Below are 19627 nucleotides of genomic sequence, written 5' to 3'. Positions count from 1 at the left end.
TCTCTCTCTTGACGCCTGTAGACACCTACACTAAAGCGCTTTCTCAAATGGTTTTCAGATGTGCGAGCTCTACTTGAAGCTACCACAGTCAAGAACCATTAGCAAATATATGGATAGAAGTACTGGCGGTGCCGTATAAGTTCCCACAGGGGCTTCACAGTTTAATCTAGACGCCGAACTAACATTTTTTTTTGGACATAAGCTCTTTTTGAGCGACTATACGCAACAGCGCTAGAAAGTCCAATTAAAAGACCTAAACACTGCTCTTTGTTTCGGTGACAAAAGATTTCGTGAAACCAAAGCTTTTGTTTTCTCTTGCAATGGTCAACCCTCTAATATTGTACGGAATAATATACTTGTGGGAGTGATATTAAGCTCAATAATACACTTAATACAGCAGCACACACTCTTCTTATTATCTGTGTCTCTATGAAAGCTAGAAAGAGAACAAATAGGTCTGCAGAAATTTCGACATCTTATCGGTGTGTAGTGTGTGTGCGCGCGTGTGCGCGCAAGTGTGTAAATCAAGAAATCATGCACAAGATTTACCTTAAATACTCCGTCACTTTGTAGGGCCACCAAATTTTTCTCTTACATATAGATCTCCAAACATTTTCAAGGGTAATGCATTACTTAGACAAAAACCTTCTTTGTCGCAAAAGGCAGAATGAAGGAGTTAGGCAAGCAAAACTTGCCACAAAAGCTTTATATTTCTACGGGAAACGGCGGTGGCAATGAATATAAAGCCTTCCGTACTCGCACTCATTCGGGCAAAACGAGTGACGTCATGGCGGCTGTGAGCAGACCTGAAGACATTTTTCTATGTCACACTGATTCGTCACTCGCTGTTGCACCATCTGCGCTATAGTTCTCGTTGCTCTTGCTGTATGCCTATGCGTGCTGTCCCTGCGTTGATTTCGATTTACATGTGGGCTTTAACGTCCCGAAACCGCCATATGATTATGAGAGACGCCGTAGTGAAAAGCTTCCGAAATTTAGACCACCTGTGGTTCTTTAACGAGCGCCCAAATCTGATCACACGGGCCTAGAAGATTTCCGCCTCCATCGTAAATTCAGCCGCCGAAGCCGGGATTTGATCCCGTGACCTGCGGGTCAGCAGTCGAGTACCTTAGCCACTAGACCCCCACGGTGGGGCCCGGCGTTGATTTCAAAAGGGCTCAAGGGCTCACGTGGACGGCGCCAATTAAACGGTGGTCCACTCTCAGTGCGTGTTTTATAAGTTAGACACATTTAGTTGGTCGTACAGAGAATCTGCGTACCCTGTGACAATTGCGTTGCGTACGTGGCAGGTGAAGCGTGTGACACCTTTAGTTTAACGTACCTTGAGGTGTTTCACTCAAACAGAAAGATGGTATGTAAGACACAAGGATTTGTAATGCTTGTCAGCGCTATCGACGTTAGAAATAAGCTTGGTTGCACTACCGACGTCCAAGTAATAACGTGGCCTCTGTAATCTGCACAAAACATGGTTGCCAGTGCAAGGGCTACCAGCGAACAAATCATGAGGTGGTGATCGCTGTGTAGATTCTTTTCATGGTGCCTGAATGCACCGAATGCGCACGTTCACCTTTGCTGTTTTGAACTTTGGTGCGCAATGAAGAAACGGAGTCTGATCGGCCATGGGCTCACTGGATCGACACCAGCATTGTATCCAGCGCTGCTTCGGATGAGGCTTAGCGTAACCCACCGCAACGTTTCGCGTTCGAGGTATTCAAGGCCTTACGATGTACTACTAGAACATTTAAAGAGTGAAATCTCGAAAAACCTCCAAGGTGTGTTATATTGCACCATAAATAAAAGTACCAATGTGCCATTTTATTTAGGGTTCAATCGCTGAGAGACCTGACCAAAAAAAAAAACGCGTTCCCCCACATCACCTATCGACGGCCATTCTTGAGGATTTTTATGAAACGCCAGGCGTTTTCTTCTGAATCATCAAGATGCCGGAAAGCGCCGCATGAATTTGCTTTGTCTGCCATAAAAACATCGCCTTTTATTGTGAAATACACATGCCTTACATCAGATCTACAGTGCTCTTTGTCATTAACGTCTATACAGACGTCCACCAATGCGCACAATTTACACTTTGTTGCCATACGCACCACACGTATCTGAGTGCACAACCGTGTCCGAAGCCACCCGTCATGCCAAAGAATGCCGCCAACTAGCGAAGCAGTTAACTACAGCTGACCAGCAATGCCAGAGAAAGGCCCGCGATGATGACCACCCTCCTGCCACAAAGTTCGCCCCTGGAACCCTTGTATGGCTGTATGTACCACCCTGTGCACCTGGTTTATCTACCAAGCTACTTTCAACTTACCATGGTTCATACCGCGTGGTAGAGCGCACATCGCCTTTCAATTACGCCATTGAACCGCTTACGCCGCTTGGTGACCAACGTCGGCATGGACACGATATTTTTCACGTGGACCGCTTGAAGCCGTACTTCGACCTCCTTCTTCACACCTGATAGATCGCTAGGATGGCTTCATCTTTCTCGACAGGGGCAATTATAATCAAGGAATGATGACAACAACAGGGAACAACAAGCATCATCGCAGAGAAAGCCACCGCGAGATCGGCATTCGAGCTCCTCCATCTTCCTCGTTCTGTCGCTGTCTCGAATCTTTCGCCTGCCAATTTGGTTTGTTCAATAAACCTCTTTACATACTGCTCATGCGCCGCTCTTCCCCCGGCAGTACTGTGAACGTGGGCTCGTTACGTACACCCAACTAAAAGTGTCTTTTTACAAGACATCACAAGAGGACCGCGCCTATGTATTGCGCTCATTGTCGCGCTTCTTCTCTTGTCGAAAATCCCTCCGGCCGCTTTGGAACACTGCTGTTTAGCTTCCACCATGAACACCTAAGAAGTGAAGGCTCGCCGTCGAAACCCTGTTGAGAGAACTCGCAAGAACGAAGTGAGACGCCAGAACCGGCACCGAAGTGACGACAGCGGCGAAGACTATCACAGTCAAACTAGCATGGCTCGTCAACAAGCGGACCCATAGATGAGGGCCGCAGGCTCAAAACTCGGTCAATATTCTGCCAGCAACAAGCCGGAGGACAACATGAGTTAACATAACTTGAATAATCATCGCGTTCTAGAATTTTCTACTACATCCAATAGTTCAAAATCCTGTGGCTTTGTTTTTTCTCGGACAAGGCCGTTATGCTTAAATCGAAACATTGGAAGCCTTGTGGACCGCAAGATCGGGTTTAAGTAGCTAAATCAACACGTATATCATGTAAGTCCTGCATCAGCATAGAAATAATAAAACATTGGGTATATAAAGTATACATACAAGCACACCACACTTGCGGCTGTCACGTCTTTGTAGGAAGATTGAGTGAATGTACGGAAGCTTTATAGTTTACGGGATTTATTTGTTTGGTCATTCGCTATCAAACACTTAATGGATATAAGGTAACGTTTTTCTATCAGCATTTTTTTTCATTCATACGGGCTATCTCTCAGTAAGCCAGTATGAGGATGCTGCTTCCTTGTGCACGCATCAATGTTGTCACGTATCACTTTTCATAATTTGTGGCTTTCTATATTAACCGGTAAATTAAGCTTGCAACCAGTACATCGCTGAAAGGACCACTGATATATGTCAATACACCAGGACCATATCTGCCTCATCAGCATTGAGTTACAGTACTCTTGGAGTTATTATTAAAATTGGGAGAAATTATTTCATATTAGCACATAACTTAGCAGTGGTTACTACAGTATACTGAGAATAATATACACTAGACTTGCTTTGCGTAATGCTTTTCCATTTTTCTTAAGCGGCACTGCGTGATGGCTGGCACACCCTGTGCATTGAAGAACAAAGTGATATCATGCGTTGACAGTACAACTTGACCTTGTATGCTTGTGTTTGGTTGTTTCATGCAAAGCAACTTTTAGCGCTACGTTTAGTTTAACATTGGTAGACCAACTAACCCGACTGAAGGTCTTTATTACAATAATTATGAAAGTACAGTGCTATTCTCTGTTTTCTTTGACCAGGGCAGACATTTCTTAATACTATAACTCTGCTAAACACCTACATCTCTTATAGCCTGAAACTCGAATAGCCCGTCCTTTTATGGCACTTTCGTCTCCATTCCATGGAAAGGAATTTTAAGCAACCATTCGTGACTTGAGCGGCCTCGCTTTCGGCATGGTCGTTATTGTCGTTACCGATAGAGCGAACGAGGAGAATAATGACCAATCGCAGGGTCCTTCCTCAGCCAAGTGCACCGGCCCTCCAGCAGAGTTCGTGCGTATGCAGAGCTGGCACCTGCAACGTGCTTGGCTTCCTTTGTCCTAATGGTGCTGTCGATGTTTCGCTTAATTCAGGGCTCCACGAATGCGCAAAATGCTGTGCGTCGCACTGCAGAGCTGATAGTTTCTGTGGCAATATGTCACGAATGTCATTTATTTATTTGCAAATTACTGCCAGCTTCAAAAAGTCTGTAAGCAGAAGTGGGATACAAGTATAGAGCCATACAGGGTAAGCAATAAAAAAATTTGCGAATAGCTAGAACTTGAAATCGTGTCGGTGTTACACCTACAAGAAGCTGCACTTAGATGAGACGTTACGCAGTATAGTAGCGGTCAACGAATTATTTCACAAACTTCTTTTTTTACGTGAAGAATTCGACATCTCAGTACATCTCTCTGCCGCACCCCGTTTCAAAGTTTCCCTCGCATTTTCTTTGTTTATATAGGAGGCGAGAGTAGGAATCACTGGACCGCTAATAAAACCAGCTGCCCTATAGAGGATAACAGCTCCACATGCCCTAACGGTAGTGCCCCGTGTAGACAATTTTTAATCCCTTAAAACTTCCTCTTTCTTCCGGACATGTGCCTTTCTTTGACCGTTTGTGAACCTTTCTCGTCTTTTGCTCTGCAGTCGGTTCTTGCAATGTATCGCACAGCCGCGATGGAGTACACACTTAGAACTTAGATAGATATGTAGCGTTTAACGTCCTAAAACATCACATGATTATCAGAAACGTCGTAGTGAAGGGTTTCGGAAGTTTCAATCACCTAGGGTTCTTTAACGTGCGCCGAAATGTGAGCAGATGGGCCTACTACATTTCTGCCTCCATCGGAAATGTAGCCGCCGCAGCCAGCATTTCATTCCGCGACCTGTGGGTTAGCAGACGAGTACCTTAGCCACTAGACCACCGCGGCGGGGCAAAATACTTCGAACTTAGAACATCAGTCATGTTTCATAGCAATAAAACACTTGCCTGTGATAAACCAGGTATGATAGTTCCGGGATTCTCAGGTGACCCAGGCTGAAACGAAGACAACACCAAAATCAGAAATCAACCCTGTGCAAGAAAGCGTACAATGAAATAGTGTCTCGACAACTGTTTTTCTCTTGAATCAATTGTAATTGTATGTTTGTCAGTGTTGGAATTAGGACAAATTCTTTGGATAGCTTGAATTTAGCTGTATATTAGAAGACCTAGAATAGTAATAATTGTTTTGTGTGATAACAGGTACTAATAAAGAGGGCCAAAAAATGTTGAATTATTGTCACCGCTAAACAAATAAATAATCAAGCAGAAAAGTTCAAAACATCGTTATGCAGACCGATACTAATTGTTTTCTAGCCCAGCGTTTCATGTTATGAAGTATTACACGCACTGCCTGAGGGGCATGGTAACTTATGTTTATTATTTTTGGGATATCGTATGTTCGTAGAAGCATGCCCCTTGGTTAAATTAGCAGAGGATGTGCCACTACAACTGAGTGAGTTTGTGGGATACCGATGGCAAGATGGGCACCCAGTGTCAGTTAGCCGTGTTGCTTTTTTTATGTTGTGGCACACACAGTATATGTATACCCTCAGGCCTAGTACTTGTGGCTTCTCTTCTCTGCTTTCCACCATCCATATTCTGAAGAAGTCACTCTGCTAGTGATTGTATGAGTGAGCAGGAGAACGCCGCTTAACGCAGTCTACACAAGTGGCGGAAAAAGCTTCCCTGTACTGTGTGGTGGCATGGCCTTATGAAACAGACTGTACGTAACTGTTTGACAACGTGCTGACCCATTTAAAAACAATTCCTTCTTTGGTTGTTGTTCGTCATTCCAAGAGGCTTGATCCGTCGATGAGCCGCTGCTGGCGTTTTAACTTTCACGTAGTTAGTGTATGCAGCTCATGCGTAAAGACTACTTTGTTTCCACTGTGGCGGAAGGCTCGGAGAAAGTCATCAATAATGAACTAAAACGCAACAATTGTTTTGTGCTTTAAGTAACTAAGAAGTCATCAACATACGTAAGCACTCCAAACGCCCTTCCCCGTTTAAGGGTTGAGACAGCCTACGGTCCATGAAAGATACATATTTATTTTTATTTATCTATTTCTTTCTTTATTTATGAAATACTGCAGGCACAAACAAGGGCCCAAGCAGGAAAGGCAAAAGGACACGAACAAAGCAAATAAAGGTAGAGAAATTACATACTCAGCAAAAAATAACACTGAAATGAGTACAAAAGAAACTGCAGCATAAAACAAGGCAGAAACTTCATAATTTCTTCAAAAGTGGTACGTCAAGGTGAAGCAACAAGAGTAGAAACATCAAACAAAAAGTTTTCACACACTGAAATAAGACCATGTGGTAAAAGCATGTCAGACATATATACACAAAGAGGCTTGAGATAAGGCAAGTGACATTGGCTTTTTAAACTAAGGATCAAGGAACAGAAGGATCACATATAATGAAGGTATAAAAATTGATACATCATAACCAGAAGTTCAAATAGTAGCATGTTTTAAGAAATTGTCGTTATGTAAGGTGGCAGATGGTAGGTTGTTCCAGTCGGTGATAGTTCATAAGAAGAAGGAATATTTGAAAAGATTAGTGCGTGTCCGATAGGTTGTTAGAGAAACAGCATGACTATGGCGTGTTGTTCGAGCAATGGGCGACTATAAATAAGGAATTGGGGTTACAGCAAAGACTTTAATTTTCTGTGCAAACAGGAATTTTAGTCTCTGTATTTTTCTGCACACGTGTATTGTATGAATAGTATTCTGCATCATTGAACTAGAGCGAGAGTCAGTATTACGGTATTTAGAATAAATTAACCTGACAGCTTTACGATCAATTATTTTCAGCCTATAGATATTATTTTTGTGTACAGATCCCATAAAATGCTGCCGTATTCACGTTTGGGCCGCATTAGTGATGTATAAGCCGTTAACCTTGTACTACAGGGTGCACCCTTTGGTTTATGTCTGAGAAAACGGAGTTTTCTGAACGAAGAGTTGCATGTGTTGGTAATATGCGTATTCTAATTAAGATTGTTAGTTATTGTGATTCCCAGGTACTTGTACTCCTTCATTCTGCAAGCATTTTAGAACCCAGCTTGTACCCAAAAGAAAGTTTTTTTAGCTTCTTTGTAGTTATTGACATATACACTGTTTTACTGACATTTAACAGCATGCTTGACCAATCACACCTGGAAAGAATAATTTTAAGATTATTGCTGAGCAATACTTGATATTCATGGCTTTTATTTTATTATAAAGTACACAGTCATCCGCAAATAACCTAATTGAAATAGGGGGAATGAATTTCGTTGGTTATGTCAATAATGAATATCAAAAACAATAAGGGGCCAAGGACACTGCCCTGAGGCACATCAGATGAGACTGGTAGCATCTCACATTAGTGGCCATTAATAGAAACAACCTGACTCAGGTTGGTCAAATAGGCAGCCACCTAATTAACTAAATAGGCAGGAAGAACAATCGATTGTAGTTTAGTAATAAGCTTGCTATGTAATACAAGGTTGAACGGTTTCTTCAAATCTAAAAATATTACATCAACCTGGGCTGACCCATCAAGAACACTAGCAAAATCAAGAACAACTGTTGTTAACTCTCATAGTAGAGAAGCCTTTGCGAAAGCCATGTTGACAGGACGACAATATGCTGTTATCCTCTAAAAACTCATTAATTTCCTTACCTATGATATGTTATGTTCAAGTAGTTTGCAACATGACGACGTTAGTGATATAAGGCGATAATGTTACCAGTGTGGGGTCCCTTTTTTTAGTACGGGTATAACACGTGCTGAAAGCCAATCATTAAGCAGTGTAGCTGAAGACAGGGACATTTCAAATATACGAGCTATGAAAGGTGCTAACGCTTCTGCATATCTTTTCAGAAAAACATTAGGTATATCATCTGTACCTTAGAAAGATTTAGTTTTAAGGTTAAGTAGCATAGAAACGACACCAGGCATTTATACAACATCGGGAGCAAGGAAGTATGGTCTACGGTTATGAAGTGTAGTAGCATCAAAACTAAAAAAAACACTGCGGCAGTATTCATTAAAATATTTCGCAATGTTGTGCCTTTCATTAACGGTGATTTCCTTGTGTACATTGTGGCAAATTTTCTGGTTCTTTTGTCTTAGAAAGCCCCAAAACATTTGTGGCGCGGAGCGAATAAACTCTGGTAGTGTATGCTAGAAGTACAAACGCTTAGTATGGCTCACTTGTAGATTTAATTACCTTGCATTTGTTGGAGAGCTTCACATGAAGCACGCCGCTGTCTCAAGCGCTTAACTCTTTTAAGTTGAAAGATATCTCTTCTCATTCAGGGAGTAGCTTTAGAGGTACGTTTTAGATTTGCTTGGGGGAAATTGTTGAGGCAATGATTGATAAATTCTCTAAAATGGTTCTAAAGTGCAGCAACATCATTGCCTTGGAAACTGTCAAGACATAATTCAAGATAATCTAAAACACTTTCATCATTGGTTCTACAATAATCTTTAATCAATATATTTGACCAAGGGTAGGGATGGCACGTAAGTCAAAACTAGTGCATTTTCTTCGTGTATGGCGTGTCAACAATTGTCTGAATTCCTCAAAGTAGTCTTTGACGTCTTTACATTTGTTTATATGCAGGCGCACACATCCTAAAATGGTGACATATATCGTCTGAAACAGCAGTTGGAAATGTAAGTGATATATTTTCATTTAGCGGACTTTGGCTGTTTTCTCAATAGCAGAATTGATGTTCCTTATCAAAAGAATCGATCGCAACTTCGAACAAAGAAGAAGTGGCCTGTAGTAATAGGTGTCGCGTGATTAAATTCAATCAAGTTCAATGGCGTAACTGGAGCCGATGAACCGATTAGTGCCACGAGCATACGATCACAACGACATGGCCAAACAAAAAATGATAAATGTTTCAGCGATCCGCATACTGCCGCACAAAGAACTCGGTGTATGGTTCACACAACGATGCTCCCTCTGTCTAGAAGTTTCGGATTAATGCAGCAGTTTACCTCTTTCTCATCTAGATTTCAGTTTCAGTGGTGAACTTAGGTAAATCTGACTGCTTTCTGAACTTTACTAGAAGCATTGTTTTCAACACCTCAAGCTGCAAAACGTGCTTCTCATCGAAGACTTAAATTCTCTCATTAAACAGCACTGCCAAAATCCATTGAATGGTAAATATTGCTTTCTTTATTAGGATTCCAAATTGTGTCTTTAGCTATTCTAAGATGCCTGCATCAACAGAAAAGGCGAGTCTGAAGGCACCAAACAACCATCTTATTTTCCTGATTTTCGGGAGGTATAAAAGACGTATATTACAGGCAGCTGGAAACCTCCTGTTGATATTGATAAAGCTGACTTTCAGGTAAAACTGAACTGATTGTAAAAAAAGTAAACTGAATAGTCACAGCTCTCGCAGTTCTATGACGCTATGCCACTGCTCATATGAATGATATTCCGTGCTTTCTCTCTCTCTCACTATATATATATATATATAAATATATATATATATATATATATATATATATATATATATATATATATTTATATATATCAAAGGACAGTATGAAGTAAGTGTTCTACATCATCATTTCGGGCCAGGTGCTCTTTCAATAATTTGGTCTCCTCGACTTGGGCTCAATATTTTTAAATCTTCCTTGCAATTGTGCGAACAACGCAAATGTAAGTAAGGGGCTTCACTAAAGAAAGGCTCAAACACCTTCAAGGCTCAGCGTTGACTAAATTTCGCCCTTAAGGAAATGTTTGGTTTGTGGGTCTTGCTTGTTAAAACAGCGACAGACCACACTTCTCTATATTAGCAACGCACCGCAGAAATATTGCCAACTTTATGTTTGTAAAAACCGCCAGCTTGCCCTCTCTGCCCCTCTTTGTTGACTTCTGTAATGAGACACTTTCGACACACAGCCTAAAAAAACTTCCTTTTCAATAAATCCGTCAGAATTCCGGATTGACGAAATCTTTAGGCCGGCTTCAACAAGGCACCAGATCCTGGGTTTGAATGAAGTCACACGCTCATCCTAGGGCCTTGACGGCTGTAGAAGGAGCCGCTATCAACTGTTTTATTGCCCATGTTTATCAAATGTCGTGGTCTCTGTTGTATTTTGCCGCTTCCGTCGAAGCTTGTCGTTTTATGAGTGGCAACTGATAAAGGTGTACACATTCATGGCGTCATAATTATCATGGTTATTTGCTGAAGTTTGCAGCCTTTTTTCAACACGTGCACTACGTTAAAAACATTCCCACATTCCTCGTGAGAACGATATTCTTTTCCGTGGTTCACACGTCATTATTGACGCAGAAACATTGCAAATATTCAAGACATTTTTGCGTTGCTAATGAGCAGCCTGCTGGCAATGTGAACCCGCCATGAAAAAGATTTGCCAACTTGGGGTGTTTTTTTTCATCTCCTTTCCATCTTCTTTTATTCCTTACTCTCCACCTTTTTTACCTACACCTTAACGCCTCTTCGCAGTACAATCCAACACATCGGTATATTATGCATTTTTCTGATTGATTGATTAAGTGATCATTGATTTGTTGGGTTTAACATTCCAAAACCACGATATGGTAATGAGAGACATCGTAATGAAGGGCTACGAAAATTTTGACACCTGCGAACATTTTGACATCCAATTTTGAGCCCACGGGCCGACACCATTTCCGCCCCCATCGGAAACGTAGCCGCCGCAGGCGGGATTCGAACCCACGACCTGCGGGTCAGCAGCCAAATACCTTACCACTAGACATTCGCGACGGGGCTACATTTCTTTCAGCCCCCCTGGTTTCTTTCTCAATCTCTCGTATCGTCAAACCACCACTTCGCTTTTCTACATCTTCGTTAAACTACATTATGAAAGAATGTTGAAAGATATACATTTAACCCCCTTCTGTTGTGCCCTCTTACTGCGGACGCTAAGGTCGCAGGATCTCAATGCGGCCGTGGTGACTACAGTTACGACCAATGAGAAAATCTCGAGGTCTATGTATCAGATGTAGCATCAAGTTAAAAAGCATGAGTGGTCAAAATTATGAGAGTCGTCCTGTGGGCTGTCTATCATCATCATATTAGGATTTCGAGAAAGAACTGAAGCGATAATTATTATCGTAATCACCCTGCACTCTTCTTCAACCTCCAAGTTCTTCTGACACTCCATATAAATTCACACCTCTTCTTCTACCAAGAGTTTTGACTTGTCCGGTCCCATCATGCTTCTGACAATGCTCTCCAAGGGCACTGCGCTGCACTTCCATCTTCCTGACGGCCACAAGAATGACTGGGATGGTGCTTTAGTCTTAGGAACGAAAAAGAATCTAGAGAGGAGGCTCTTGCTCAATTCGTGGTACATACAGCACACTGGTGAACGTGAACCGGTCTCTGAAAACAATAGCTTTGATCTACGTGCACGTCCTCTGAAACATGAATGAAAAAGAAAGACGGAGCCTACGAAAAGGCTCATCGACGCTTCCCAAAGCATTACATGTTGCCCTCAAGAAGGGACAAAGCTGGTCTTGTAACGTCGTGTTTTATTCGAGATTGTGCCTAGAGGTAATTGCACTTCCCTAATCTTCCAACCAGTCAGACAGACTTCTGTCAAAAAGTTCACAATATTGCTATGATGTGCATAACTGCGCAAGTTTTTACCTTCGGCATGTTTTGCCTCCGTGTCCCCACGAAAGGGTATGACGTTACAGCAGATGCAAGATGATTTGAGAGAACAGAAGAAATGGCAGGTCGGGCAGGTGCGTAAAATGTGACATACATGAACGCGACTGCATTAACCACGCACAGCATGGAGACTCAAGAAAGCCAGATAACTGTTATGTCGCGGACAATGCAACCCCTTCGTACTCCGAAGAAGTGCTAAGTTCGGAGAACTTCTGGGGCGGGGCCTGTCGTGCTTCTAACGTCTCATACAGCATGGTCACGCAGCAGATCACGTAATCTCAGTTATTACAAGCCTAAAAGGAATACCAACGCTCGGAATCCACGCACGATACGATGTACAGGATTCACATAATACAAAATACCGATATAAACAATATTTGTATGAGATAAGTCTCTTGAAAGTTTGAAAACGCTTCAGATTGATCAAGCTTATACTCGCGATGTGCCATTGGGAGAACCGGTGCCTCAAGAAGCTCAGGGTTCTCTAAGACAATGGTCGTAAACTTGCAGCCCACGGCCTGCATGCGCTCTGCAGCGTTCACATAACTTTTCATCCCCCATTTTTTTTTCATTGCTGAGTGTGTTTGTATGGTACTCAAGCACTGATAACATAAAGCATTATTTTACTGCTGTACTCAGTGTCATCACAATGTGATGAAACATCACACTGTGATGATAATCGTGAAACAAAAACTTAATTTTAGAGTCTGCCCATAGGGTTTTGGCTATTTTGGAGATCGGTCTTTACATGCTGTTGGAATCCTAGAAACAAATCTCCTTCGGAAATGATCCTTATATGAGTTTCGGAAAAGCCTTTCTTTCGAATGGCAACGTTTGTAAACAATTTGTGGAGACAAATAATCTCCCCTTTCCTATTTATTCTCTTGTGTACCGCCCTGAAACGACCCGTACGGAATTAAACGGCATGGCTGTGGCCCACTGTCAAAAGTGACCTTCAGATACTGGGTCTGCTACACACTTTTACATCAGTGCATCTGCGAAAATTACCGTATATATATAGAGGTATACCAATACGTACCGTGGAATGACATTAGCGCGGGATTTGAAACTACACTAGTGCCTGCACAAGAATGACAGTGCAGCTATTGACATGGGACGCAAACCCGCCGCAACAACCACCAACATCAATATTAGTGTGGTCGTAAACACTTTCTGCTTTTTTGCAGTGCATGTGCTCGAGTTATACTTCGTGCTTGTGTGTCTAGAATTTTTTTCTTTTTTGTTTCTCAATTTCGGCTCAAATACGCCTTTTTGTGTCAATAGAGCACACTTAGTTTGTATTATTATACCTGCTGCGCTCCCCATTCCCTCTGATAACATGCACTTTCTCGAACGTCAATTGCGAAGAATTTAGCATTCGCATAGAGCGCTTACCTCCCCTGGACCAGCTTTCAGCATCAGCAGGGTTGGATGAAGGAGCTGCGGAAAAAAATGGCAGCATGACAATTACCACAGAAGAATTCTTACATACACATGGTTTCCACAAATTGTTTTCGTATCGAGAGATATTTTTACAGAATCAGTCGTAATGTTGAAGTGATGGCTATTGTACAAAGTTCACATTGCATCGGTAGAGCTTAATGGCTTCACTGGATTCATCGGCCAATAAAACCAGTGGGGACAATAACTGGTATCTCTCCTTGTAACGTAGTAGCTGTGGGGAAAACTCGTATGAATATAAATGTTAGAAAAATATGGCACAGTTGCAATCAACCTATAGCTTTATTAAGTGCAAAGAAGTGATTCGCCTACTGGTCAGAGACGCGGGTGTTTGTGGGTGAACGTGCTCTGGAATTGGAGACTTTGCCTCCGGCGCGGTGCCCACGGCAGTGAAAGGAATGTTCATTTGTTATACAGTGGTGGCTTTGGCCCTGCTTCTCTCACTATTTCCTCCTCATTTATTCTTTATCTTTGCTTCTTTACTGTTCCTAAACTAACAAGGCTATGCATTATCACCCCCCTCTTCAGTTTCCTGGTCATCACCCTGACATCACTTCTTTACTTCCTCTTTGCATACCAGTTGCGGTCCTAGACTATGCAAGTTTATGCCTCATTTTCTTCTCCTAACATCTTTATCACCCACATTTTTCATTTCAAACTTATCACTGTGTTATCATGCGCATAGCTATGCTGTAGTATGCATATTTATGTACACTCTCTTCAGCTTCGTTTTCTTCTTCTTACTCAAAACTTCTTTTTCGCGGGACCTTGCTACTCTACAGTGTACATAAATTAGCAATGCATGGTTTTCTCTGCGCGACGCCAAGTCACTACACTAGATCACGACAGATGGCACCACAGAAACCTTTTAAGTGCTTACTGTTTCAAACCCATCCCCTTTTAGCGAAGGTGGTGAGTGGTAAACTCTTCTTTCACCAGAGTGAGTCACGTGAGTTGTTTTGTTGAAACAAGATTAAACTGTTGATTAAACCCTCGCATGCCAACGCTTAAAAATCTCGGATGGACAGAACTTCCTTAGTCTTCCGCTACCCCCTCCGACATAATCACATAGTGGTTTTCTGACTGTAGACACCAATAATTGTCATTCATATGTAAAAGCTATGAGCGCGATCAACAGATTGCGCTTCATATTGTGTGTCTCCTTATGCACAGGCAGTGATAACAGCGTGTGGCTGACAAGCAGATATTCTTCATAGGATCGACGCCTAGTGACAACATTGTGCACATGTTCTAAGAATTGAGTGGCGACAAGGTGATATCAGGCGCCGGAATCTCGGCACAATTTTGGCTTCAAAAAACATGCACGCTCGTTGCAGGTGCCGATCATGCTAACACGCGGTGGAATGAAGCGAAGCTGATGTAAATGTTTGCATTTATTGTCTTCCACAACTTTTAACAAATAAAAAAGCTCGCAATCTCTGTAAAGAATTTCTCTTTCGTTTATACAACTTCTTCTATTCCTTATTTTGTGAGTTTTAAATCAGGTGAAGAGCGAGAAGTGATGGACTTGCGTTCGCAGCACATGCATCCGCTCTTTCTCGCCTTTCGCTCAGCGATATTAGAAGTTGCATCCCGCTTGGTTATCTCTCTCAGTTGGCTTGGTTATCATGCGAAGTGGGAAAGGAGGGCTTCTGCGGCAGCCCTCCTCGTCTTGATTTTTAGTTCTTTCCATGTGCTTGGGGACCTCACTAGTGACCTTATAAAAGGAAAATTTTCCGTTCATGATTATTTCTAGTTGGATGTCCGGCTATCGCCAGTGGTAAAAGAGGTGCTGCCGCGGCCGAGAGCGTATACATGGGAGATATAGAGAGTTTCCGCCCCCTGGTGATATTGCCGGTGGAAGGGTATAAAAGAGCAGCAGAAAATTACTCCTTCAACTTTTAATGCGTTTTTAGGTGCGTTCCTAGGATTCTTTTATATTGTCCCTGCTTTCGTGGTGGGTTTGGAAAAGATGCCTCGCCCTTGCAGTCTAGTTCACCTCATATAACTTATCACATTTAGGACTACGTGAAAGTTATTAGAGTTTCTTTAATTACGCTAATACGGCAGCGTGCACCAGGCTCTTTATTTGTGTATGTGACTCTAAACAGGTCGATCGCACCTGTATCAGAATACATGCAATTTTTTTTTATCATCTTTGCTCGCCAGCTGCCTAAAGAAGACTCCTCTTCTTTGATGATGCTCGTCCGCCGTCATGGTGAGCACGAGGTCTCGCCGGGGCTTCCGAGTATTAAACCGCGGGGTCTAAGTTCGAAGAGCAGGGACGGTCGCTTTGAATGCAAGAGGTGCAACGTGAGGCACACTTCTCGTTTCGCATGACCATTCGACGAGAGGAGCATAATCAATTCACTATCAGTTTAACTACCGAAGTTATGATTACCGTCTAGTGGAATGTGAGAAAATGGCGCTGAGGTAAGTGATGTACCTCGGATGGGGTCAGTGACTATGAAGAGCGTCGCGCACAAGGACACGTGGCCCTACATTCAAATACAAAAGAGTACACGGCTGTACAGTCACCCACGTACTTCCAGGAGTCCAAAATGAGGCGGAGCAGAGGAACGGGAAGCTGGAAGTGAAGGATAAAAACGAAAGGTTGTCACCGAACCGGGTGATAACAATGGGCCTCCGAGTTTCGGACCGGTGTCATAAGAGTTCAACCAGCTGGGGCATCCTGCCATCGCGTTTCTGCTCGAGAGGACGGCAGCTTAGGATGATGGTGAGCTCCAGCTGAAGGCCCTTGGACTTCGGTGCCGACAGACAGCATAGCAGCAGTTAGGCTACGGGCCCGAGCTGCACGTTCAGCTGCCTCGCCAGGATGTTGCTCTTTTCCGGCCAGGACGTTCCTTGTTTCTCAGCACAACTCACAGCATCCACCAAAACCTAATCATCGCTGCCATCTCGCGTCCTCTTCACAAGTCCGAGCCTTAATGTTGTGATTTCGTAAGTGTCGCCGAGATCCCAAAGATACAGGATGAGACTCGACCATTCATGCCTGCACTTTGGCGCTCATCTGCGCAACAACTATTCTGAAGGCCTTGCGTATTTGAAGCGGGGTTTTTGTGTGTTTACGAGTGTTTTACCTTGTCACGCTAACCTTTTGTAGACTGTGTAACTCGATGCATAGGGTTTTGACTTTGAGTGTTTGTTGAATATATCGTGTGTGTTTTGTTGAAGCAACAATTTTTTTCCATCATAAAAATCTCAGTGGCTCATGAATACAGATTGCGCATAAAAAAGAAACAAGCTGCATCACATATTAGAGGCAAATCGGAACCCACCAATAAACGGCACATTTTGTTCGTGACACACACCGATAAACAATGCTTATAACTGTGCACCGTTTGCAATCTAGTTACATGCGTGAGTTGGCAATGACCCAAGAAGATTATGAAAAGACCTTATTATATATATATGTATATATATATATATTTATATATTTATATATATTAATATATATATATATTAATATATATATATATATATATATATATATATAAATATATATATATATATATATATATATATATATATATATATATATATATATATATATATATATATATGTGGGGTTTTAACGTCCCAAAACCACCATATGATTATGAGAGACGCCGTAGTGGAGGGCTCCGGAAATTTCAACCACCTGGTGTTCTTTAACGTGAAGACCATATAATCCGAATTCTTGGCCAAGTCAGCATCATTCAGTTTCTTGTGATGCAGTGATTTGCTTTTCATTATTCATTATATAGTCTGATGCGCATGCTGATTACATTTGACTATTATAAAATTTGTTACTACTGAACTTTGTTCATGTTTGCTTAATGCAGCGGGATCATGTTTGCTTAATGCAGCGCTTACGCTTTTGCATTTCTTGAGTATCACTTTTATCAGTGGTGTAGTTTTGTGTGGTTCACTTGTTTTTTACGGCCTATGCATGACTGGATAGATACAACAAACAATACTACGTTAACAGCAGTACCTCTGTATGTTTTCATGTGGTACATCTGGTATGCACTGATTACAAATTATTCGTCCGCAGTATGCTCTTTTATTATCTCCGACATGGTATATTGAATAGAAAGAAACACTTGCCCCAGTATACATCCGCTGATAGTAATGAGGGCGTCCTAGCTGAAAATAGATTGAACCACAATTAGGAATTGAAAGATGAGAAAATATCACGTTCTTCGCTTTAAATTCATTACATTTGTTTAATTAGGTACTAATAATGCGCACTTAAGACTAATATAAAAATGCGACATAACAGGCTCCACGATCAGTGTGCTTTTATGCCTACGTGTAAACTACGGGAAATGAAATTAACATCACTGCAAACATTTTATGCGCCTGGTTTGAGTAACACAGCATACCTTTACAGAAATTTTCATAAACACTCGGTTCATATCTTGAACCATTTCTTTTTCATGCTTCAAATAACTTCAGATGTTCATACGAATGTTAGGCTGAAGGCGTCAGAATTGAAACTGTTATGGTTGTTTCAAAGGCTCCCAATAAGCAATGTATCATAAGCATCCCTCTGTAATGAAATAATGAGTGGGTGATAGAAAACAACAATATTTTGGCAAAACAGACCTACAAATTTATTCACTGACACAACGATGTGGTATGCAAGGCTCCTGTTAATGGTGTCATCATGCATGTGAGGCAAACCGGCCACTACGTTATGATAGCGTATAAAGGTTACCCCCCCCCCCCCCAAAGTTTCTCACACCAATCCATCTTCTAAAATGTAGTTTAGAAATTTGAAGTTTTCAGCGAAAAAGCAACATCATTGTCGGCGACAGAAAAATTGAGGAAGTTGCACACGAAATACAAAATAAAATATTCTGTGCCCTAGGGACCATCTAAACCTGATCGTTTGCTTAGCAAGCAGGTGTCCCACAAGTCGGCCAGGCATCTGCTTGGAAATTCAGTGAAAAGAACTTCTTCTGTTTGGAAACTAACTAAACTAAGTTTAACGGTTTACATAGTGCAGCGATATTATCACAGTAATATTGTGTGGTACAACTGTATTTTGTTGTTGGGTGTCATATCGGGTCATTTTAACTACAACGTCCTAGTTAAAAGTTGGGCGCTCATAACAAAAGGCACAGACGTTACTCCACATATTTCCTCAAGCCCATGTAGTGGTTGCCTAAAACGTTTTAAAACATTTCGAAAACATGCTTCCTATTACGAAGATTGCCGCTGTAAGCAAAAGCTTTACCGAGGCAAGCCACTTACAAATTTATTGATTACATTGTAGTAATCCGCAATTCAGAATTCTTGAGTAAAATTATAATATAAATGTTTGCACTGAGTGTTTGAAGTAGGCACTATGAAGAAGATATTGCTATTGCCTTGCCCTCTTCTTTGACCAATCCGGCCACATACCCTTGAAAAAAAAAAAGCTGAGCAGCAGAGCATGTCGTTGCAAAATCGTTCGCAGTTTCGTCATCCAAATTGAGCATTTCATTACCTTGAAATACACAATAGTACAATTTCGTTCGAGTTATAAGAAGTGTCCAGGAGTGTGTAAACAGACCATTGTATTGGCAAGAATGCATGGCAGATTCTACCAAGGGGAACTACTGGATGCATACTGCTTGACGGCTGGACTAACAGCCAGTGGTTTTTAGGAGACTGTAGGATTTGACTTGTTGGTACAACATCATAAAGAGTGCTTAGCAGCGCATACGACAGGAGAATATAGAAGTGACGAGACATAGCGCTCAAATCAGCGCTCATCTCCTCTTTCTATCCCTTTATGTTGTATTTCTGCGAGGCACACTTGATCATGAGTGTTTTTTAGTTGACATAACTTGAGATGCTAGAAAAAAGTCACAGCTTTACCGCAAATGCGAAGCAAAGAATGCAATTCAAACAAGTGTGAAGGCCACGCGCGGAATGGAAAGCAGATCGAAATGACTCCCGCGTTAATCACGCACAAACTAGGCACAAAACCTACTCACAGGTACAGATGAACGTGAATAAGCATCTCAGTTGTTACTTCGTTATGCCTGAAAAGCGCGTCCTTGTCACAAACGGAGACTGTGCGACCATTGCAGTGACTTTTGTGTGGCCGTTAACTGTAACAGAATTGTTCCGGTGAAAGGCCAAAGAGCACCCAAACGTATGATTCTT

The 19627-nt window shown here is 41.9% G+C and overlaps 1 protein-coding gene across 1 annotated transcript in view; it reads right to left on the bottom strand.

Annotated features, from left to right (window-relative positions):
• LOC142764859 (uncharacterized) overlaps positions 1 to 17609 on the bottom strand; it is a 41461-nt gene extending 23852 nt beyond the window's left edge. Inside the window, exons 1-3 of the mRNA XM_075865388.1 lie at positions 17576 to 17609; positions 13400 to 13444; positions 5271 to 5318 (exon numbers count right to left, since the gene is read on the bottom strand). Coding sequence (XP_075721503.1) covers positions 5271 to 5318; positions 13400 to 13444; positions 17576 to 17587 — 105 coding nt within the window. The 5' untranslated portion in view covers positions 17588 to 17609. The remainder of the gene's footprint in view (positions 1 to 5270; positions 5319 to 13399; positions 13445 to 17575) is intronic.
• Positions 17610 to 19627: the final 2018 nt, after the last annotated feature.

Source organism: Rhipicephalus microplus, chromosome 6, assembly GCF_043290135.1.
Source record: "Rhipicephalus microplus isolate Deutch F79 chromosome 6, USDA_Rmic, whole genome shotgun sequence".
NCBI classification, from domain to species: domain Eukaryota; kingdom Metazoa; phylum Arthropoda; class Arachnida; order Ixodida; family Ixodidae; genus Rhipicephalus; species Rhipicephalus microplus.
The sequence above is the reverse complement of the archived record's forward strand: the minus strand, read 5'-3'. Positions and strand labels throughout refer to the sequence as shown.